The sequence below is a fragment of the Phragmites australis genome, chromosome 20, assembly GCF_958298935.1.
Source record: "Phragmites australis chromosome 20, lpPhrAust1.1, whole genome shotgun sequence".
NCBI lineage: Eukaryota > Viridiplantae > Streptophyta > Magnoliopsida > Poales > Poaceae > Phragmites > Phragmites australis.
In genome coordinates, this window is record NC_084940.1 from 12288643 (window position 1) to 12312336 (window position 23694).

A 23694-nucleotide genomic window follows, 5' to 3' on the forward strand; every position below is an offset into this window, starting at 1 on the left:
AATTTTTTACATGAATCGAGGATAAAAACGTAACGCAAAACGATGATTAAAACATAAACGGATTGGTGAAATGTTTGGTTTGCTTGTTGTGCTGAGTAAACCTAAAACAGTTTGAACTTTGGACTGTTACAGACGATTTGTCCCTTAATACGCCATGGGCGAAAGCTAGTCAAATGGAGCAGTAACCAGAGACTAGAATTCCTATGTTCTAGATGAAAGATGATTTATCTCAAATACGAAACCATGGGAGAAAGCTGCTCAAATGTAACCCGAACGACTAACCGGTACATTACGAGTTCTTATCTTCTCGTTGAGAGATGACTTGGTTCTTATTCTTACCCAAATAGACCATCGGTGAAAGCTACTGACATCTAGTCACATTTCAAGATGCGGAACAATCTAGTCACATTTCAGTGACACATCTCCAGTTCACTAGCAGCGGTATATTCAGCTGACAGGACTATCCTGCCAGGAACGCAAGTCAGCAACAGTATCCCAATGTTTACGGATGGGCTAACCGATCGCACTTGCTACTCATCTGTAGCCAGCGAGCAGTTTACCAATCACCACAAAAACTTAGAACAAAACAAAATTCCGCCATCTTCAGTTAACAGAAAGTGATTCTCACACGCATTGCACACAACATAGTACTTTGCAACGAACAGCACACTGCAAACTTAAATCTGCCAGAAACAGGAAACCCACAGCTGAGCAGCCAATGATTGGGATGGAAATGGTAGCAAAATGCGTGAAACAAGTTCAGAATTCTACCGAGCTCGAATTATTGTGAAGTTTGCTCATTCAACAGAGTCCTACACCGATAGCTGGAAAATTCCTCAATGAAACATGGCAGTTCTTGAAATCCAAAATATTGCAACAACCAAAATATGAGAAGCCAGACTGTTTTTCTCCAGCTGATACCAATTTCAGCTAAGAAGGAAGTACATGCCGAGAACTTAGAAAAAAGACTTGGTAATCAATCAAGGCTTGAGGGCCACCGCAATCCCGACCTTTGAGCTCTTCTCAATGGTCTTGGTGTCAACTTCGGCAGAGATGGTCACCAGTGACTTTGGTCTCCACTCATGCTGGATCAGCGCGCTGGCCTTGCCAGAGTTGTTGAAGCGAGCCTTCACAAGGGTGAGTGGGTCCAGAGCATGTTGAGTACCGAAGGTGAGGGTGTTTTCATTGGTTGAGAAGCTGTGAGTCAGCTCTGCCCCAACAGCTGTGCTGGTCAATGGGCTGACAGTGTGGTAATAAGATGCAGTAAGGCTGTCTCCCTTGCTGTTCCTGCAAGAGAATGTTAAATCAGTTAATATCTAATTTGGCAGACACAGCACTGGAGACTGTAACTGTTCATAATATAGGACTAGTTATATCTGTCATGACAGGAAGTTAAGAGAGCTTTGGTCATCAACCAGCAAACATAGGATGAGACTCAAGTGGTTTATTGGAAAATTTACATAGGACAGTTGTTTGAGAATCTAACTGCTCAGAATCAGACAGTTTTAGAGGCGCTCTTCAATATTACCTATATTACAACCTGGTTAAAAGAATATACCCAATTTGGTATTTTGTAGCAGTAAAGTATAAGGCACTCAGCAAACTCTGTTGGTTTCAACAGTTTCATTGTGCTTGCAATAATCAATTTATTTTAATTGCACAAGAAGATGTGCGAAGCAAATTGATAATGTTGCTTTTAACATCACATTTGATAAATAAATCAGAAAATGGACCAGTAACATGATGAAAAAAATGGTGACTGATATCTTATGTTTTGACTAGTTTTTGTGCACTATATCAGCAAAAGAACGACTTGAAGTGAGACTTGCACTTACCCATGAAGATGTCACAAGCATCAAATAAGTAACAGTTGTCAAATAACAGTTGAACATAGTAATTTAAATTTATAGGATTACTAAAGTTTGAAAACTCACAGGTTCAGGGATGCGATAAGGTCTTCATTAGTGAAGCTCAGTCCAGCATTGTATTTGGTGAAGTTCCCAGTGGCAGTATCAAGTGAGACATCCGCACCAACTGCCAGAGCCTTGGTTCCAAACACACTGGAGAGGTTGACTACAGGGTTGGCTGTCAAGCCAATGCTTGCATTAACGCCAGCATAATCATGCAAGTACTGAAGCTCAAACTGCAAGCAGAAATCAAAAGACAGAATACATGTAAGCAATATGCTTCCACTTAACAAATCGCTACATGGAGCACAAGATAATTACCTTTCCAGATTTCTGATCAGGAACAGCAAAGCTCAAGATGGTCTTCAGTCCTGGCGTTGCAATCTCATCAATGGTAACTGTAGTAATAACCTGGACAAAAGATCAATGCAATCAACAGGACAATATTGAAAGTGGAGAATTCGGTAGAGCAACTAATTAGTTAGAGAGCAAATTGTTGATCAATCGCAATTAGCATGCTTGATGATAGTTTGTCAGACTGCAATTATTGACCGCAACAATATCATCAGAAATGAGCATATTACAGGTCTGCTTTGGCACATGACATGCGATTTTCAGACATAAGTATATATAGAGAGAGAAAGGGAATTACATTAGAGTTTGAGTTTGCTTTCACATCTACGGTGATATTCTTGTTCTTTATCTGTGATTGGATCTCACCGAAAATCAGATCAGCTTTCTTTGTGCTAGTAGCTGTAATTGCCTGCATCAAGAAGTAACAAAGAACATTAAAATCAAAAGAAATAATATCATAGCTATAAACACACACACATGATTCAAACAAAATAACAACTTTCACATCAAGGTGAACATTTAGACGTTGTTATTTTACATTCTACATTCATTGCACATAATTCACAATCCAAGACTATCCACCAAATGCCAAGTTGCAAAAGACAGCATGAGTTGAAGAACATGAGTACATGACTATGGTAACATCATAACTAGAGTTCAATACCATCTATTGTTTTGGATAGGGAAAAGGCTCTAGTCAGGTGCTCGGTTGCATTTATATTAGCCCCTGGCTCTATTGTTTTGGTTCAGAACAGAAGCATTTTCCTAAAATCCATCAGAATCTGCTATTGAAAAGTTGACAAACCATGTAAAGAAAGCCAGCGAACAGCCTGTGAAGACACCATCCATCAAACCCCTTAACCGCTGCGGCACTAGCCATTATTCACAGCACAAAACACTCAATAAATATAACCATCCAAACCAATGTCCTCCAACCCACATACTGCTAAGATGTGTTGCATCCCTTGAAAAATGAGCCTGATGCCAATTGGATATTAAGCATGCTGCTGTTTGACTGCGCCTCCCAAACTTCCGAACCACAACCAAGGCTAAGCCCATGATGCATCCTCATCATCCCAACCCTTGCTACGCCTACGATAATTTCTCTATCAACCCCCTTTCCATTCAAAACAAGCAGTAAAAGAGCATCACAGGCACAAGATACATTGCTAAATCCTACAGAACAAAAGGAACAAGCAGATAAACGCAAGGAACAACAGATAAGCAGGGCTACAAGCAGGGAAACAATCTAATCAATCTCCTGTGCTGCCTGTCTCACGTGCCTTCACCCCACTACAAAGCAGGCAAGCTCCACGGTCGCGCAGGAGGACTCTAATCTCTTAATCACACAGATGAATCCACAAAATCAAGAACCCCATCCCCCGCAGCTTCAATCAGATACGTTCCATTCCTACTCAATCTGGCCGGTATAACGTCGTGCATCCAAGAACCAAGAAGGGGATGGCGGCGAGGTGGAGCGGGGCACTTACAGCACCATTGGAGGTGTAGGTGGTGAGGGTGAACTTGTGGTCGGTCTGGTAGTCCCTGTTCAGCAGATCTGCGTAGAAACACGCCACACAATCAAGAGACGAAGAAGAGACGAGAACCAGGACGGAAGAAACAAGCTCAAAAAAATCACAAAAAGAAAGATGGGGAGAAGCATGGTGAGAAGAGGAGAGGAGGCGGAGATGGATGGGTACTCACCCCTGGCCTTCTTGCCGATCTCGGTGTAGAGGCCTGGCCCGACCATCTCCCCGGCGACGGATGATACGACGCGACGAGCTGGTGTGGTGGTGAGCGGCTGGCCGTGCGTGGGGGGCTGATTGGGAGGCGGCGGATACGTGGTGGAGGAGAGGAAGGGGGAGAATGAAGGCGGAGAAAAACACAGCTCAGACGCAGAGACTGCGTGTGGGCCCTGATAAACCCTAGTTTATTTCGTTCCGGTTCCAGTTCTCTACATTTTTTTACCTAATACTTAGGTGTACATGCTCATGTAACGCAGACCCACGACCGCACGTGAGAAGTAGGCTCGCGTGGGAGCAGAGCACGTGCGACAGGTAGGTCTACGCCAGAGCGGGCTTGAGACGTGCGCGGGACTGTGCTAAAAATACCGGAAACGAAACACATAAGAATAAAATAAAAATCATTACATATTTTTTAAATAGTAAAGATATATTCACACCATCACCGTATGCTCTGTGTGTTCTAGCATTATCATTTGAAGTGTCTAGGTTTCACACCCCTTAAATTTAGGATTAAGAAGTATTTGAAAGCACTTTTTATAAAGTACAAATGAATTAAGTGCAAGTTAAAAAAATGAGTGGAGTTTGCGTCTAACACCCGTTAATCATGCCATTTCTAGTGAGGGATTAGTTGTGTTTGTAAATGGCTGGACATTGTCGCAGCATGTAACGGGACATACGGAGACCACGGTGACCCCTTGGATAAGTTGAGTGTTTTGGTGGCGGAAGCAAAAGATATTGTGCAGCAAAAAAAATTAAAATTTAAAACAACCACAGTTGGGTCCAATATCCATGACACTATGATAAGCAACATGCAGTTATTTCCATAAGAAAAAGTAACTTGCGGTTATGAAGAGAAATTTTGATGTTTATAATATACTAGCATTTTTATTGATTTATACTAGTGCATCAACATTATATACACAATTATTCCAATGACTACATAGGCTATAAAAGCCGTTGTTTCTTTGCCCTTTTTATAAAAGAAAGTAAACTCTGTAATACTCCAATTGTAAGGCCCTTGAGTCAGCTTAACTGGACATATTCCGCTATCAAAAACAGAGAGAATAGGGCTTAACTCACCATGTTATATGTTGATTTCGTTGTGTCTTTAGCATTTTTCATTTGATTTGAAAAGTTGGAAGGGGTTCCCTTCATAACGAATATGAAAGGCTTATTCTTTTCTAGCGTATGGCAAAGCCTTAATGAGTCTTTTCTGTTCAGCACGATTGAGTTCTATTGTTATAAGAAACATGTAGGATCAAATATTTTGCATACATGATTGGGTTTTATTCTTACTGATATTATCTAGCTGGACAATTTTGATTCTTTTTTAAAAAATACTACGTTGTGTTTATCAATTGGCTGCTCTGTAGTGATCATCCACCCGGCGAGAGCTACCATGTGAAACAAGAGTAAAATATCATTAAAAAAACAAGAATACTGTAGCACAATACTAGTATTCTTGTTTTGGTAAAAAGAAAAGGCATATCCGAGAATGCGTACGCCATACTTTTATTTGGAATATTAATTTTGGATATATGAAAGTGACATAACTCAATTCTTAGAAACATATATTTTCATACTATTTAGTGGCCAAAGTGGCAGCTCATCACTTATAGAAGTTATCCCCACTTTTTGCTGGAGGAAGAATGCCGTTAACTTTCTTTCCATGACATATTTGCTTGTATGTTTTTCAAACTGAAATATTTTCTCGCAGAACTTTGAACTGGAATTAGTGATTCCAGGTTATCCCTAACAGAGATTTATGCCGACTGCAGACCATTTTCCACTTTAGTTTTTCTTAGATGAATTTTCCTTATTTTTAGTGAATTCTATGGCCCAAATTTTGGCTCATAACCTAGCCCGGCCCAGCCCTAACAATAACCGGCCCAATAAAATATGGTTATTGATCATGTCCAAGAAAACTATGTTATCTCCATCAGAAAATTATGTTATCATCAACTGTTTAATCATTCATGGTTTCACTAAGCATGTCACTTCCTCCAAGTTTAATTGGTTAGAACTCGGTTTCAAGTTCAAAATTTAATTATATTTTTAATTTTATCTAGACGTGTGCTTAGAAGTAATGGAAAAAAATCGCCTCGTCTATCCTATCACTGCGATAATTAACATCTCATCGCGTCAAAATCAAACCTCATTTTTTTTATTGCGATCCATAGCGAAGCGTAGACAATTCAATCCGATCCGAGAACTCATTTCAACTCAGGCGACCTCAGGGAATCAGGAGACCCATTAATCGATCAGAGAGAAGAAGAGGGAAGGAGAGATCCTCGTGGCCAGCTCAAGAAACGGATCGGCCATGGCGCCGCCGCCGCGGCGAGGGGAGGAGGAGGGGGACGGGAGGGAGTCGGCGGCGGCGCTGCGGGCGCCGGCGCACGTGATGGCGCGTGTGTTCTCGCAGCTGGACTGCGTCGACCTCCTCAGCTGCACCCTCGTCTGCAAGTGAGTGTCTCCGCCTCCCCCCCCCCCCCCCCGGTCTCTTGCGCGTCTGGTGTTCGACGGAATGCCTCCGTCCTTGGCTTCCTTGGGTGCCTGATGCTGGTAGCAGTAGCAATACCATGGTCTGACGGGATTGACGAGGAATTTAGCTCCTTGCTGGAGTTCAGGAGATGTGTCATCTGTGTGCCCTCCTGATATCGGTGCTCGAAATTGTGAGGATCCAGATGCGTGCTCTTGCTCGGTGTTCTAGTTACGGCTTTGGCTGATCTTGATCCTGTGGTTAGTGGCGTCAGCTGAACACGAGATGGTCAATTAATCAATCGATGTCTATGAGTAACCTGATCAATTAACCAAATCCATTTATTAGTCTTCCTGTTCATTTGATGTTTCTGAGTATAGGACTGCAGCCTGTTCTATTGGTAGCTGAGTTTTCGGAAGGAGCAGCAACCACTAATCAGAGCCTGGATCATAGTTTTCTTCTGCATGCTAAATATATGAATAGGTGCTGGCTTACGTCATTTCTCACTTCTGAATTAGAGAAACCTCCACACGCCAATACTTGATACAGTTCTTGAAACCTGTTGTGAATTGGATCCTGACCCATTCTTCTTTCAAGTTCGAGCAGGCATGACTAAAAAGACAGCATTCTGTTTCTTCATAAATTTACTAGCTGCACTGTAATCACGTGATAGTGTATGTCGGTATCCGATCACTGACCAAGGCCCCAAAATGTCTTTTTATTAGCAGAAGCGTAGTCTCGATGTAGAATTTCACTTACCAAATAATGCCCAGAATCCTGATATGTTCTTTTCCTTTTCCCCTGTCAAGTATGTACTAAATGTTCAGCAACACTTACTTCTGTTTTCAAATCTGCTCGTCATTTTGTGAGTCACCAGGCAATGGTACCAAGATTCTGCGGAGCTCAGAGAGGAGTGGAGAAAGGAGTACCTGGATGCTTGGAACCAGTTCGGATTGTCCGTAACGTGTGAGACGCAACCACTATGTCCTACTTGCTCAATCAGAAGCCTTCGTAATCTGTGCCCTTGACCTTGCTGCTCTCTGCACCTAGTCATCTTCATTTTAACCAGGCAGAATGGAGCACTGGATTTTATTGTTGATGGGCATTGTTACAAGGAGATCGTGTACATGGAAAGAAAATTGTTCTGTTGTAGGTGTATAATTACTAATGTGCAAATGTACATGTTTGGTGAGTGATATGTTGTGCCATATTATTCAAGAACCTCGTTTTAGGACTTGCCAGTACTAGAGAGTCTGTATACTATCATTGTTGTGTGATTTGCAGTTGTATTAAGATTTTCCTTCTTCGGAAGCGCTAAACATCAAATCCAACTTACTGCCATTTCTGTTCTAAAAATTAGAATAATGGCCTGCTGTTATCTCTACTACTTAATAAAAAGAACCAAATGAATTCGTCCGTCTGCCACAGCCGGACGGCCGACGCAGCATCGCCCGTCCGATCGCGCCCGCTAGCCCGCACGAAGCGTCGCCGTCCATCGCATAAATCATCTGCGTCGTTCGTTCGCCCGCCATCTCTTGACTCCTCTCGTTTGGCCCCCATCTCCCGACCTCCCTCGCTACTCTCTCCCGTCACGGCGCATCCGCCGGCTGCGATGCCTCTCGGCCGAGGAACGGCAGTGGGAGACGGAGACGGAGGCGCTCATCGTGCTATCTCTCGGGTTCCCCATCGACGAGCTTCGGCCAGAGGAGCGGCCCCTCCTCCCGGCCCCCATCGCCGACGCGCCCAACGACTACATTGTCGTTCGCAATCACATCCTCGCCTCCTGGCGCGCCGACCCGAGCGCGCCGCTCCCCCGCGTGCGCGTGCTCGAGACCGTGGCCGCCACCTACGACCACCTCGTCGCCGCGGCCCACGGGCTCCTCGTCCGCGAGGGCCACATCAACTTCGGCGTGTCCGCCGCCTTCCCCACCGCCCCGCCCCTGGACACCCCGCCTCAGGGCGCTGCAACAGCCTTCGTCCTCGTCGGCGGCACGGGTCGCGCCGGGATCCCTGCCGCGCGCCAGCTCCTCCGCTTCGGCCTCCGCGTGCTTGTCTTCGAGGGTCGTTCGCACCCCGGCGGCCGCGTCTACACATCCCGCCTCGGCGAGGACAAGGCCGTCGTCGAGCTCGGCGACAGCGTCATCACCGGCATCCACGCCAACCCGCTGGGTATGCTCGCGCGGCAGCTTAGCATCCCACTGCACAAGCGTGTTAAACTGGGAGGGTTATGTGTGCAACTGTGACATTTTCTTGCTTTTAAGCGGTTTCTTCTCTTGATTTCCTATTATGCTTGTAGAGGGAATGATTGATTCATCATTTCCTCTCTTTTCTTGGGAGAATTTTAGTTAGGACCTGTTTAAATAATTGGCGTGTTGTCCTAATTTTAGTTATGCTAGGACCAAACTGCTTCGACTTGATTTGAATGATCAATTTGCAATACAAGAAGTTAGGTGATGAACCGATGGTCAACGTGCTTTCAATTAACTATGTTGATTTAATGGCTAATTATGTATATTTTTCGACTTGGAAAATCCTGGGCTGGATTTGCTTAGAACTGGCACGGCATTGTTGAAGGCTAATCACAGAATATGTAATTTTCTCTTTTTTATAAGAATTTATCAAATTCCTCAAACTTAGGTTTTAGTTCAATGTCCTGTTTCTGGTTTATTAATGCAAATTTTGTTATGTACTAATTTACCACAGCCAGTATCGCAAATAGCTGTGATCCATGGAATTAATGTTTTGCAGATGAATGATGGAATGACACAGAATATTGACATATGTAGATTCCAAAAATGCAATGCTATATGGTCAGCTAACTATCTATTCATTTTAAACTCTGACATGATATGCACTCCTCATTTCACATTATTTTCTATCCCAGGTGTTTTGTTGTGCCCTTGGGCATGTCTTATCATGGCAATTGGATTATCTGCACTAATTCTAGGCTTATGGCCCATGCATCTGATTTGGACATACTACTGCATTATCAGGTACAGTGTGCATGTTCTGCATTCTATTTTTGGCAAGTTAATCAAATTACTAACCAAAGTGCTCACATTTTGCATCCTCCTTTTCTCGAAGGCAGAACTAAGCTGGTGGGACCTGTAGTAAAGCTTCTGCTTCTTATTGTTGCTACTGCAATCTTGATCCTATGGTTGATAGTTGGCATCCCAGGAAGCGTCCTTTCTGGATTAGTATATGGTTTTCTAGCGCCCATAATGGCCACATTCAGTGCAATTGGAGAAAGCAAAGAAAAGCTGTTTGTTCATTGTTTTGTGGTAGATTTTTCTTTTGATGATCAATTTATTAGTTATATGTTTATCTCCATGTTGGTTTGTTAGAATTTCTTGAAGACATTGCTTGCTATTCCTAATTGCAGGATAGAACATGGAGTACTATCACTGGAAGTTGTACTGTAGTCACGGATGTGAAAGACTTGCTTTTCCACTCCTATTTTTCAATTATGGATGACATTCGTCTTCAGAAACCTCCTGATGGGAAGCCGTATGAGATAAGGTCTGTTTCCTATTCTGTTTAGTATTTTTAAACTTTACACCTCAAGATCCTGAACTTTAATGGTTACCTTTCCTCTTTCTTCTTTTTTATCATATGGCCTTCAGCTTAATCTACAAGTAACACCTTTAATGCTTGACTTGAGAAAACACTGGCAAGAAACCTTGCATTCAGAAGTTCCTTTTGAGTGATATAATCCCCAGATGCGATGCTTTACCTTTAGATGGCATTTTTCTAATTATTTTTGCTTTGAAGAACAGTGAATAATAAACTGGCATACACAAATTACTGATTCTGAGCACGAACCTAGGTTTGTACGCTCCAAGTCTTTTGGAGGCTGTGCCTTGCTCAGATTTCTGTTGAACACCTTCTCTATGTATGGCAGCACGAACGTTGGTGATCGAAATAAGCCACCAGTCATGAGAGTTGTATCCGGAGTAGCCTCACATCGAGCAGCAAGCCATGTACTACAAATAAAATGCAGATATATATATATATATGTATATATATATATATATATACATATACATATATATATATACATATATATATATACATATATATATACATATATATATATATACATATATATATATATATTACAAAAAAGTAACGCTCAGTTCCCTTCCTCTTCTACTTGGCAGAGAAATGAATCATTGGTCTGGACCAATAATATCTTAAGACAAGTAGTGCTTTTGCATCATATATACAATGCGTCCTACCTTCCTGTACACATCTTAGTTTTATATGCTAGATATTGCATTACTTTTGACACATCCTATACTGGATGACTTGCCTGTTAAGTGTTAATGCACTATATTTTGTTGTGCTTACCCACTGATGCCCTGGTGTGTTCTGTAATTATATCCCAACTAGAAGACTGCCATTACATTAGGACTTAGATGAGGAGAGTTGGTTTGAGAAATGAGACCGGGTTGAGTCTTGTAGATGTTAGAGACCATATATGATACTTCTTGATTGTTCCAGATGGTTAAAAATGAGGCAAAGAGTGTTTGATTGTTTGTTTGATGCAACCCATCAGCTAAAATGTTCATACTCAATGCCTAATGACTAATTATAATTTTTGTTTTGGAAGATGCAACCCATCAGCTAAAATATTCATACTCAATGCCTAATGACTAATTATAATTTCTGTTTAGGAAGATATATACACTACCTCACCTGTCAGAGAAGTCAAGACGAAAGAGGACAAGGCTTGAGGATCTAGGATGCTGGTTCTAATAATGATAGATGAGTAATACAAATATAAAGACTTGCTTATATGGAGTGTATTTTGGTCATATATTATTACATCAAAATTGAAGGAAGAAAAGATTGTACTAAAAACACGGATGCTTAGCCAAGACTACTTTCATGCTATTGTAATAATAGAGTACATGTTCGAAATATGGATGTCGTAGTAATACACGGGCACCTTACTATCTTTGTTTTCTCCCAAACGTCTGATTTTGGACGAGACCCAAAGTATAGAAAAGAACTCGATGTTCAAGAGTTGGCCATATCGTTAGAAAGCTAGCCTTTTATGAACTATGATGTCTCACGTTGCAAATTTGTAAGAATGCTTCCCTTTGTCCATTGGTGCCATTGTTTTCGCTATCCTAATGTCTACCTTTTTGCAGATTCTTATGTCATTTGCACAAATTAACATATTCTTGCTTTTTGTGTTCGATCAGGATAGAACTCTGATCGTACTTGACTCAAATCCTATTCCACATTGATGTAAAGATATGCCATACAAGCAGTACACACCTAAAATAATTCATATTTCCAAGTACTATATGTTTGCCATGAGAGTAGCACGCCCTGGCTGGAACGACGATGTTTATAGATGGCAACATATACTCCACACTGGTACTCTAATGAATATATATGGGTAACTTGCTTTGAACGTCACTATAAACAATAAGTAATAAGTATGTTTATCTAACACAATTTACAATTCATTCTGCCGTAGGTATTTATCTGGTTATTTCGTTTTGCAATTCATGTACGCATGGAATGGTAAAAAGCTATACATGTTAATCTACATGGTGAGCATATTACTTTGTTGCACCATTGTATGTACATTTCAAGTTACAATACTATACTTTACATATGAGATATATTTACATTTATATATGATGCATGTGCATGATGGCCAAGCACTGAGGAGGTATTTCTTGATCAGTCTATTAACGTACGATGGGAATTCACGTCGATATGTAATATGTGCAGGTGTATGAGAATATCTTAGCTGCATCATGGGCAACACGATTTGAAAGAGATAGTTGTGAAAATAAATATATTTATATGGACTTATTTATTTGTATTCAAAGTTGAGTCATAGTTGTATTTAGAATCCAAGTTGCAAGTTCTATCTAAAAGCGATTTTGTTATTTATCATGTGGCTATATAACTAGATAGTTCCATATAAATTACTCAAGTGTGTTGGTGATTTGCTTTTTTCGGTTTAATTTTTTTGCCAATCAAATGTCCTGTTATTTGTTCTTTTTCTTCCCTCAAGCGTTACGTTCTAATAATATAACAAACCCTGTCTCTACTGTAGTAAATGATTATTTATCATATTTGTTTTGAAAAGTTAATTGTAAAATATGCATATTTTCTAGGAGAAGAAATTACCAGGCCCCGCGCGCAAGTATCAGCTTGTTTTGCATGCCTTGAGTACTTAGTCTGATGACTAGACGAGACAATACCAGCTCGCAAATTTTTGGCGTATGTGGCAACGCACGAGCAGCTAACTATGCAGACAAAAATAACAAGAATATTGTTATGTTATTTTGGAATATGTTTCGGTCATCTGTATTATCGTGATTTTTTTTATTCCTGTTGCAATACACAGGTATTTAGCTATCAAACTTATTTTTTAATCATCTGAATTCAGACAAAAAGAACAAGGACTTCGTTATGTTATTTTGGAATATGTTTCGGTCATCTGTATTATCTTGTGAAAATTTTCGATTCCCGTTGCAACGCACGGGTATTTAACTAGTAATAATATATAAATATAAGACTAATTAAACATTAACGAACTGCCAGCGCCACTTTTACAGTCCCAAAATGGAAATTGGCAGTAACACATTAACCCAACTAAACATCACTTTGGCAAATATTCTAATCTTTGCTCAAAATCTGTATTTTGGAATATTAAGCAGAGTATCCAAATGGATTTTCGACATCAAAATAGGGCATAGCAGAGTTTATGATTGACTAATCTGCACATCCAGGCTCACGCGCAAATAACTCTAATCAAGATAGTAGACTAATTCTTTTTACAGAAATATGTACTTTGAGTTGCAATCCATGAAGTCTAACGATATCATATAATTCACAACTTTATGGACGTGTACATGCATCTCAGGAAGTACTATAACTCTTTCCCTAACATTTCTCTCACACAATGTTTCTAGGATAAAATGCAGGACTTAACACTGCTTTGCAAAACAAAAGCAATCCTTCATCCCACGGTAATCTCACTGCACATTGGACTTCAGAAGACCATCTCTTATCTGCGCTGCGACATCTTTGACGGCTCCAGGACCATGGGAGATGAACACCGAAGATGACTTGGAGGAGGCCCCAGTCTCCTTCATGGTGTCGAAGTGCTGGGTAACCAGGACCATGTCCATAATATCCTTTGCAGTGGTCCCAGGGACGTTCTCTGAGAAGGCGAGCATGCTGTCTCTCAGCCCATCCACTAAAAAAAATGAGCATCAAGAGGAGGATGTCCCTCTAGAATTTCATTAAAAGAATATTGTGCTTTGAACCCGGTTCAGTGAAACCAAATTCAACTGACTGTTAGCACCGTGAGAGGCTTGACGCCCATCCACTATAGCGTGACACTGCCTTGCAATACCCACGCCAGCCAGGTACTTGGACTCTGCCTCTCCTTCGGCTTTCTTGATCTGGAGTATCTTCTCAGCCTCAGCTTTCTCGTTGGCGGCCACCCTCATTCTAGCAGCTGTTTCGTAAAATCATAAGGATGGCATATAAGATTAGTTCAGGGCACATGTTCTAGCAGATAATCATATGTAACGATATTGATATAACTTGTACATGCTGAGAAAATGTTTTATTGCCAATTTAATCTGATGCAAGCAGACTGAAAGCAAGAAATCATTGTGAAAGGTACATGCAATCAGTACTTGCCAGCATTGATCCCGTTCATTGCTCTCTTGACACGGTCGTCAGGCTCAATATCAACAATAAGTGTTTTCACAATCTCATAGCCGTACGTAGACATTGCCTACACCACGGATGCACAGACAAATCAGTCATTCAAAATATTTTCCTTGATCTTCAAGGACAACAGGTAGCGGACAAATTCCAGAAAAAAAAATGCAGGACAACCTTTTCAAGCTCCTCTTCAACAGCTCTTGCAATGTCATTCTTCTACTCAAATGCATCATTCTTCTGATGCCGATGATAAATTTGCTGATTGGTGGCACCGAGCACAATGAAGGGAGGGTAAGGACAGGAGGAAAAGACTCAACACCTTGACCATCCTTGCAGCTTGGTGGTTATGGAAGCATCGCAATGATCTCATATTCAACGCTGCCCCAAGAGTGGAGGTCGTTCTACAAGAAATATCTGTGGAGGCTCGCCTATGGATCTCGGCGGGAGCGAGGGGTCTAGCGGCTCCATGGCATGGCTAGACGCTGGAGTTCGCTCTTGGCCGGTTAGTGTGTAGCTGTGACTTGTTTTCGGTTTTTTTTTTTTTTTTTTTGTGTTCGTTTGCTATTGCTTTTAGTGACATTGTAAAGGGACCGGCTCTGTTCTTCTATCTATAATACAAAGGCGCGCTCCTGCGTGCTCTAGAAAAAAAGTGCATCATCCAAGTTCAGTTTTGGAACAGTAGCTCTAATGACAGAAGATAAAGCAATGAAGCTCTATGAGAACTGGTTTATTTGATTGTGGGGAAATATAAACATGAACTCTCTTCTCCTTTTACTGATAAAAAACTAAATAAGAACGAGTATTTGATGTTAACAAGCATAATAAAACTACTGTGAGAACTGGTTTATTTGATGTTAACAAGCATAATAAAACGAGTACAATTTATTGCGGTAAATTAACAGGCCTAAAACACAGTAAATTCACATAGGGTACACAAGGAGGACTTGAGGAGATCAAAAGCCAAATACTGGCAAGTTCAGGTAGCTGAGGATTAAAGTAGAAATACGAGTACACGATTGGACCGAGACCAGGACACAGTGAAAACACAAAGTACAATATCAAACAGATGGAACACTTACCATCAAGTACATAGGACTGGATTTGTTCCCTGGTGTTGCTTAGTTTGTAAAAGGCGTCAGATGCCTTATCAGCAAGAGCACGGTATCGCACAGATGCAACAGCAGTGACGAAGACATTATCCTGAAGAAATAAAATACAGGCAACAGAGTTCACAAAGGTTCTTTCTTATGCTGCAGCTTCCCAGAATTGTTCTTTAATTTTAGTAACTACTCCAGCAAAGCATAAAACGAAGATAATAGAGTGGTACTGGAGAAAGCCTTTGTCTTTGTTTCACAGCGGACATCCACAGTTGTCGCACAAGCAAGGAGAGGTAACCAGCAATCTGCTGTCCTATGCACCACGGTAAGAAGTGGCAACCAGGCTCCAGGACCTCGTTAAACTTGCCAAAAGTTTCTTTGATGGCTACAGTTGACTGATCAACCTGCACTAAACCCAGAATCTGACCCATGTCTCATCTGCACACGAGAAAGCCACTCATTTGTCGTCCAAGCATATCCTGCCTTCAAGAGCAATTACTTTATAGATAGCTCAGATATAGAAGCGACTATGAATGATTTCAAATATTACTTCAAGCTTACGATACAACAAGTTTTGACATCACAAATAAGGCCAAAACACGGCACACACATCAAAGAAGATGTCATTAAATAGGATAAGATCACCACCAAGACAGAATTTGTGATAAGCTAACCCGAATGGATAGAGACTAACGACCCTGTCCAATCAGAATCTCCGAACATGACGATAACTCTAAAACTCGTGGTGCACTAGTACACTTTCAAATAAGTAAACATGGGACGCCACGATTTAAACCACTATTCAATTCATTATTGACATCCACTCAACAACAGAAGTGGCAGCAGAAGAAATAAAATCAGCAAAGGCAAGCAGGACATACAAATCTAATCTATAAAGGTGCAAATGCATTTAATGTCGAGTACCTTATCCAACCCTCCGTATCTGATCCAACCCCTCTCTCTCCCTCCCACCGCGTTCTGCCCGATCTGTTTCCTGCCTCGTGCTCCCATCTAATAAAAAACTAGAAAAAACCGGACTTAAAAAACCGAGGAGTGAAAAGAACCCCGGTCTGCCACCCCCGCACCACACAACCCTAAGCCTCCCCGAGCACCACTTCCGCCGCGCCGCCACAACCTCCACGCCTCCCCTGCGCCGCTCATCGCTACCCCCGTCCCTGCCCCCGCCCCCGCCATGGACGAGCGCTTCGCTGTCACCACCACCCCTCATCTTCACCGCAGCCACAAGTCTTCCACCGCCGCCCCCGCCTCTTTACTATCACCACTCGATCCCATCGAACCCGTCGGCACGAGCGAACGATCCAGAAGCCGCCCCACCCACCCATGGCGCGAGGCAATCGGAGCGAGAGAGGAGGAGGATGGCGAGGCGAGGCGGAAGGGGGACGATGGGGAAGACACGGTGCGGATGAAGATGGTGGTGTACGCGCTGTCGCCGTTCTAGCAGAAGGTGATGCCGAGGCTGTGGAAGGACATCGCCACCAAGATCCACCATAAGGTCTCCGAGAACTGGATCTCCGTCACACTCCTCCTCACCCCTATCATCGGTACCTACAAGTAAGCCCGTACCTCCCTCCGTTCACCCACTCCCCCCACCCCCTGCTGCTCGCCGGCGGTTCCTCTGTGCCGTGCAGATCTCTGGCTAAAGCCACGCCTTTGATCCCCCAGATCCTCCTCCCCTCCTTTCCTCGCTCCAATGCGCCGCTGCCATCACTTGGATGCTAAGGATGGATGTTGGCATCGCCTCGCGGGACAGCTTGGTCTCCGCCGAGCTCGCATACAGCCTGGGCTGGATCCGGGACGGGTTCCTCAACCACGCCGATTGTCTCCCTCTACCTCATGCCCCAACGTGATCTAGATCTGTCGGCCGCTATCGTGGCGGATCTCCTCGACGCGGCCTAGGCTCGACATCCTCCAGCCGCTGCGAAGTGGCGGTGCTCGGGGTTCGACTACTACGTGATCGTCGGCAATCGCTCGGGCGGATCGGGCTACGGCCGCCGTTTGGGAGGTGGAGCACCAACGAGTAGCGGCCATGCCTGACAGGTGACCTGGTGGAGGAGCTGTGGCGGACGCGCGAGCCCATGGCGACCGCAGCGGCAAGCGATCGAGGTGGTTCTCCGTCTCCATGCTGCAACTGCCTTGGCCTTTCTCGCCGGGGCCAATTGATTGGATGTGGTTCAGGCTGCCGCCCTTCCCTCCGTTTAATTTCCCATCAAGATTACTCCCTAACCCTTAGTTTCTGTATGATTCGTAAGCCCAATTCCCATTAATTTTGTTCATATTTTTCTTAAGGCTTCGATACAAATTTGTTTACCAAATCAAGGAGTGGATGCATGGTAATTGAGGTGGTCTTGCACATGGGAGATCACGGCTGCCGTGGCATCGCTGAGCAGCAAATTAGATGTGTAGCTGCCTGACGGCAACTCTGCAGAAACAGGGGTGAATGGTGAGATGCTCTCTTTTTATACAGCCTTTCCTTTGCCATTAGTGCTATAAAATTTACCAAATCCATTATTTCTCTTGATTTCATAATTTTTGCTTTATTCCACAATCTCTTACTTCTCATACATTAATCGGTTCTTGAGTTCCTGTTAGTTCAATGTGTCAAATGTGAGTGCTTATTTCATTATTTTTCAGGATTTATTCAGTTTTTCATTGTACAACAAGATGCAAGTGCAGCCAGGGAAGAGGAAAGTGCTTCTCACTGTTTGTCTACCACCACCTATGCTGCCCACTAAGGTTGTAATTGCTCTTTGGTACTGGATGCCATGTTGTTGCTGCTGGACGTAGAATGCCAAAGCAAGCTAGAAGGTAAAACAACAAACTTTTTCCAGCTGATCAAGTTAAATAAGAGTTGCTATGTGCTACATAACATGATCTGAATAATTGATTCTATTTTAGTTCGAATTTCAAGTTGGTTGAATCATATTACTTCGCTCACAACCTGTTTGAGACAATGTCTAGCACTCTCTAGCAAGGCTACATCCTTGATAAATAGTTAATAAGTTTTGCCCTAAATTTGGATTCCTGACAGATTAATCAATGCCATTGTTATTTGGTGAAATATGTTTGTAAATTAAAAATGAGCCATGCATCCTGTTACTATCTTTCTTTGGCCTGTGAGATACTTTGGTAAAAATTAAAACTCCAAATAACAATGGGCAATCTTATTAACATTTTCCTACAAGAAATCACCTCACTCATCATGATAATCTAATTGGTTGTTACTGTTGGATTCAGTGTGATAAAGTGCCTCGCAAATGCATTCCCATGGTTGGATACTACAATTTATTTATTTATTATGAACAGCTGCTTTGCCTCAAACAATTCTCCTTACTAATCTCTGCTTTTTAGTACAACAAATTTGCATATTAGCAGGGTTTACAGATTTATACATAGCTTTCTCTTAAGGTGGAAATCGGCCACGTCAAATGATCAGGATCACGTAAGACAACAATGTTGAATTTGTTGCAGAATACTCCGAATACGATGGCCTCAGTCAGAGAGGAGCCTTGCATAGATGACGACGGCTGAGCTACCATGTTGCAGCCGTGCTCACTGTCCTCGGTGCTGATTCCTGGATTCTGCTAGCAAAATGAAAGTTTTCTCGAAATGAACTAGAACATTATTCTCTTATGTTGTGTCACATATTTTATCCTTATGGTACAAGATATTGCATTTGGTTCTTATAGTAGAGTTGTCGTGGATGTTTGTTGTGGATTAGCAAGCTTTGGTGTATTATACTCTCATGTGATGTGTTGAAATTATCCGTATCTTCAAAAGATATTAAAGAGATTCAGATAGAGTGCTCTTCAATTGTTACTCTGTTAGATAGTTTAAGTGTAAATAGAAAGGATAAACGAATCTGATTGACATGTTTAGATGGTGTAAATTTGGCTGTTTAGATAGTTTAATTTCCATTTGGCTTGCAGTGCAACATTCTGGTTGGACTGCATATCGGAGAATCATGGAAGGCATGCAGGTTCAGGAACCAGCATGTAAATTCTTCTGACAGGAACAGGAAACTGTTGATCACATTTTTGCATGCATCTACTCCAAGCAAAATTGTGTTGTGGTTCTAGGCTGGATCAGAGTACCTCTTCCTGTTGATGAGCAATCTTGCGTGGATTGGTGGTTAGCCCCTCCGAAACTGGTACCTGCAAGAACTATGAAAGGCTTTGACTTCACCATTCTTGTAGCTTGGTGAATTGGAAGAGAACATTAAAATCTATCACGACGCTTCTACATAGAGTATCGGGGTGATTTTCCAGGCTGGAGAAAGACATGTGCAGTTCTCTAGACATGTTCTAATCTCGATAGTTCAGGCGATTCAGAGTTGTTTTGGTATTTTGTTAAAGATTTATGATTTGCTTTATTTATAGGTTGATTGGATGTCTCAAACCCTGAATATATAGACCAGTCCAGCAAGTTCTTCAGGTGAGCCAGAGTTCCTTCGAGCTGAATAAAGTGTGTTTTCTTTAAAAAAAACTGTGCATGCTCTTTCTTGACATGTTTCTGTTACCTGCCTACCGACTGCCATCAATTTGATATTGCCACTTTGCCTTCTGTCAGCTTCCGCTGGTATTACTACTAGACACTAGACTACGATTATTGTGACTTATCTTATCAGTCATAAAAGTTCCATCCATATTCTCCATCGAGATAATGTTGCAAGGTGATTTTTCATTTTTTTTTAACTCTATTGCGGTTCTGATGTGCCATAACAGCATAAGATATCCCCTTCTCAAAGCACATCAATAGATAGGAAATGTTAGCCATTTCCATGCATACTGCTAGATTTTGGGTTTTCCATTGCCACCGACATATAGCTGCATCAAAATTCACATAGAATTCTTATAGTTGAAATATTGAGGTTTAATTCTTATATTTCTAACTCATGCTTATGATTTTATTATTTCATGTTGGTGTATGGTACAACAGATCTGGAGTTGGGTGTGGAATTTTTATATTTCAGCTTTTTTATATAAGCTGCATATCCTGCTTCACTTCTTGCAGTAGTGTTGTTCTATATATTGGCAAGTTCTGATCAGACATATTTGCTACTGATATCATTGTTCATTGCTTGCTTTGTTGAAATTGTATACTTGTGAATGTTTATTTGATTTTGTAGGTGAATTTTATACTTGTACTTTTAGATATGGACAATTAGGATTATGACAGAGTCACATGCAGACTATGCTTATTGAAGCGATATGCCCCCGTGTGCTGTGTGGTTTTCAGATTTCATGGCTGTCTACCATCTCAATTTAGGAATACTACATGAGAGCTGGTCTTTCAGTCCCGTAAAAAACAACACCATCTCAAACTTTCATAAATGTCAGATGAATTGTTTTTTATGTTAGACACTGAAATCAAGTTAATATTCTAGATCAGTCTCCTGCAAAATATTTTATGAATGGCGATCATCTGATCTGACCACAAGTTTTAAGAATTAGATCATAGTAAATATCTTTCAGTTCAGATATGAATTGAATTAGCCTCAGATTGAGAAGATCCATGTGAGATTTTGCAGTGGTGGAAATTTTTATAATTTCTCATATTCCAAGCCTCATCAGACTGCGAGTTTGTCTGGCTGTCTTGCTATCTGTCAATCTTGTTATCTTCCTGTGGCTGTTGATTGATGTTGGCAAATAAACAAATAAATTTCTCATCATCTTATGATCATTAGGACAATTAAAGGGCACTGCAGTGCTAATAGACATAATTGGTAACTTGAATGCTGACTTGAGCTTTTGGGCCTATTCTGTCGATCTGATCCTATCTAATTTATTCAATACTTGTTGCAGTATTTCTCAAATTGGAAAACCGTGTGAATTAGATATCCCTAAAGAAGTTAGAGATGATACGAGTTTAACATGATGCAACATAGATCATGTGGATTTTAATTTTCGACAAACCTTTTTTTCGACGAACATTTTTTTTATGAACATGAATGTATGGGTTAGAAATGGATTTTTGCATTTTTGCAGCACAAACCAATGGATGGGCCCTGCCATGATCATGACAGATCATTCCCCCGTTCTCATGTGTATCAATTAATGTATCAATTAGTTTGTATTTCATCATCCATCTTATTAGCTCTCTGCTTGCTTTTCTTTTCTTTTCTCAACCATGAGAAAAAAACTAGAACATTTCATTTGGATGAGGTTTAGTAGTGGGAATGGATAACAATTGTTGCTGGCGAAGCGCGTACTTTCGAGGTTGGTCTAAGAATCATGCTCCCACAAACCTTCCCTGGAGGAGATCGAGAAGTACAAGCACGATTCTTTGACGCAATGGTTTCAATGACTCGGTTTGGGAAGTCTGATTACTTTATCACAATGACATGTAATTCATTTTGGAAGGAGATAACAAGGCAACTATTTTCGGACTAGACATCACTGAGACAGATCAAAACTTGTTGCGAGAATACTAGATGTAGAGTATATCTACATGTGTAAAAAATTGCACGTGTGTGTCACACGTGCATGGTTACTAGTTAGATAAGACGGATAGAGAAGGGAGTGCCTTATTTAGTTATTTTCAGTGATCAGAAGTAAAGATTGCAGATTGCTATGGAGATGTCCAGGCTATGGAAACATACATGTTACATGACAACTAAGCCAACCATCGCAAGCACTAGGCGTAAGGTTTCGCAGCCAAAGGCATCTGACTGCAAATTAAATACATATAAACAAGAAATATGGGCCACTCTTCCGTTGCATCATGAACAAGAAGTCGTCGCTCTTTTCAACGCTTCTACTAGGTTCGAGGTTGGCAATCGTAATTCCACTTTTTTTTGACAGATCCCTGGATCGGTGGCAGTTCCATCAGAGCTGCGGCACCAGACTTGTTCAGATGTGTTGCCTCCTCAGCTTCGAGGACGAGGACTGTTAAGGAAGCTTTGCACAATTGGAGATGGATTAGAGACATTACTGGTCATCTATCAATACCAGCGATAGCTAATATCTTAGGTTACGGAGTCAAACTCTTAAAGCTTGAGCACCGTTGAGGACCATGTGATTTAGAAGTGGACGAATTCTGATCAATACTTAGCTAAGTTGGCATATCATTTTATGTTTCAGGTTACATCCCCCTCAAGGGTGTTAGGTTGGTGTGGAGAGCGTGGGCTCCCACGAAAGTGAAATTCTTTGGTTGGGTAAGGCTCTATGGGTGGCTCTGGACGGTAGCCGGGAGGTGAAGACATGAGCTACAATCGGACGATTCCTGGGTAAGGCTCTATGGGTGGCTCTGGACGGTAGCCCGGAGGTGAAGACATGAGCTACAATCGGACGATTCCTGCACACACTGTGAGCAAGAACCAGAAACCATAGTTTATCTTCTCCTTCACTACACTCTGGTGAGGGAGATTTGGTGACGGATTCTGAGAATTTAGGTTGCTGAGGCTACAAGTTCTTTTGTTGATTGGTGGCTTGACCTATGGTTGCACGTGGCTAGAGACCACCGTAGGGGACTGAACTCGCTAATACTTCTAGTCTGGTGGAGGATCTAGCTACCGCGAAACGACATCATCTTCAACAACCGCTGCATTACAACTGATTCTCTGACCCTCATCTGAGCGAACATGGACCTCTGGTGTCAAGCCGGGGTTAAGAATCTGTCTAGCCTCATGGAGCGACTGCGATGTTTTGGCTCTGTCGTATGACCTACTATTGGCTTCGATCCAACTAGTTGCTTCTTTCTCACGTAATAAGTTCTTGTAATTTAATGTGCTAGGTGGTTGTTTGATGCGACCTTTCTTTGGTTGTCATCGTGTAAAACTAAGGTTTTTTCTTCAGAAAAAAAAATATAAAATATGCAATTTGACATTTTACACTTTAATATAAATTATAGTCAATTATCTCATAGCGGTTCAGATGAGGGGCATGTCACATTCGCCTACAGCTGTTTCAAACTTAAAAAAAAAAGTGCCGAGCGATTCCTCCGATCCACTGGAATTGGAAATTGCCTAATTGCATAAACCCATCTGGAACTTCAATGGCAGTTGCTTGGGGAAAGCAAAGCCTCAAGCAAGGAGAATGCCATCACGACGGGGAGCCCAACGACGAAATTGATGTCCCGCATCCAGAGCGCAAACGAACGAAAAGGAAAAAAAACCCGGAGAGATTCGCAAGAAACCCATCCAAGAACCCTAAAGCAGCCACGCCTCCACCACACAAGAACGCATCCATCTAACACGAGGAAACAGCAGATCGAGCATGTGCCCGCCCATCAACTAAGCTGATACCCCGCTCAAGAAAAGCTGGTGTTGACGATCGAAATTGTGAAGAATTTCGGTTTCAGAAGTTTTCTGATTGATCGATAAATAGTACTCAGACCAGTGAACAGTATCTTTAATCCGGTGAATAATATTTTAATTAATAAAT

At 41.9% G+C, this 23694-nt stretch overlaps 4 protein-coding genes and 1 long non-coding RNA gene across 13 annotated transcripts; 3 read left to right on the plus strand and 2 right to left on the minus strand.

Annotated features, from left to right (window-relative positions):
• Positions 1-756: 756 nt before the first annotated feature.
• On the minus strand, positions 757-4215 carry LOC133901231 (mitochondrial outer membrane protein porin 1-like). The gene is made up of 6 exons (XM_062342521.1): positions 3966-4215; positions 3752-3819; positions 2560-2670; positions 2229-2318; positions 1935-2143; positions 757-1287 (listed from the first exon to the last, which is right to left on the minus strand). The coding sequence occupies exons 1-6, from the start codon at positions 4009-4011 to the stop codon at positions 981-983; spliced, it is 831 nt and encodes a 276-aa protein (XP_062198505.1). The 5' UTR covers positions 4012-4215; the 3' UTR covers positions 757-980.
• Positions 4216-6039: 1824 nt separating this feature from the next.
• On the plus strand, positions 6040-7826 carry LOC133901233 (uncharacterized). 2 transcript variants are annotated; one of them, XM_062342526.1, is made up of 2 exons: positions 6040-6469; positions 7356-7826. In XM_062342526.1, the coding sequence occupies exons 1-2, from the start codon at positions 6327-6329 to the stop codon at positions 7453-7455; spliced, it is 243 nt and encodes an 80-aa protein (XP_062198510.1). In that variant the 5' UTR covers positions 6040-6326; the 3' UTR covers positions 7456-7826. The 2 variants fall into 2 exon arrangements, with proteins under 2 accessions (XP_062198510.1, XP_062198509.1); XM_062342525.1 differs by having other exon boundaries at positions 6104-6469; positions 7363-7826.
• Positions 7661-11662, plus strand: LOC133901465 (uncharacterized). Its single transcript, XM_062342826.1, has 6 exons — positions 7661-7668; positions 7969-8654; positions 9370-9478; positions 9574-9766; positions 9868-10004; positions 11162-11662. The coding sequence occupies exons 1-6, from the start codon at positions 7661-7663 to the stop codon at positions 11241-11243; spliced, it is 1215 nt and encodes a 404-aa protein (XP_062198810.1). The 3' UTR covers positions 11244-11662.
• Positions 11663-13248: 1586 nt separating this feature from the next.
• Positions 13249-15748, minus strand: LOC133901232 (hypersensitive-induced response protein-like protein 2). Of its 4 annotated transcripts, none has more exons than XM_062342523.1 (4): positions 15533-15748; positions 15275-15395; positions 14169-14265; positions 13249-13980 (listed from the first exon to the last, which is right to left on the minus strand). In XM_062342523.1, exons 2-4 carry the CDS (start codon positions 15284-15286, stop codon positions 13763-13765), a joined length of 327 nt encoding a protein of 108 aa, XP_062198507.1. In that variant the 5' UTR covers positions 15287-15395; positions 15533-15748; the 3' UTR covers positions 13249-13762. The 4 variants fall into 4 exon arrangements, 2 of the variants coding, with proteins under 2 accessions (XP_062198507.1, XP_062198506.1); XM_062342522.1 differs by having other exon boundaries at positions 15523-15748; XR_009906690.1 differs by lacking the exon at positions 13249-13980 and adding an exon at positions 14370-14453 and having other exon boundaries at positions 14168-14265; positions 15275-15748.
• A 492-nt stretch (positions 15749-16240) lies between these two features.
• On the plus strand, positions 16241-21751 carry LOC133901964 (uncharacterized). Of its 5 annotated transcripts, XR_009906813.1 has the most exons (6): positions 16243-17416; positions 17600-17753; positions 17945-18118; positions 18782-19744; positions 19880-19982; positions 21298-21312. It is a non-coding gene; the product is annotated as an uncharacterized LOC133901964 (long non-coding RNA). The 5 variants fall into 5 exon arrangements; XR_009906810.1 differs by having other exon boundaries at positions 16241-17416; positions 18782-19982; XR_009906812.1 differs by lacking the exon at positions 19880-19982 and having other exon boundaries at positions 16245-17416; positions 21298-21751.
• The last annotated feature ends 1943 nt before the right edge of the window (positions 21752-23694 follow it).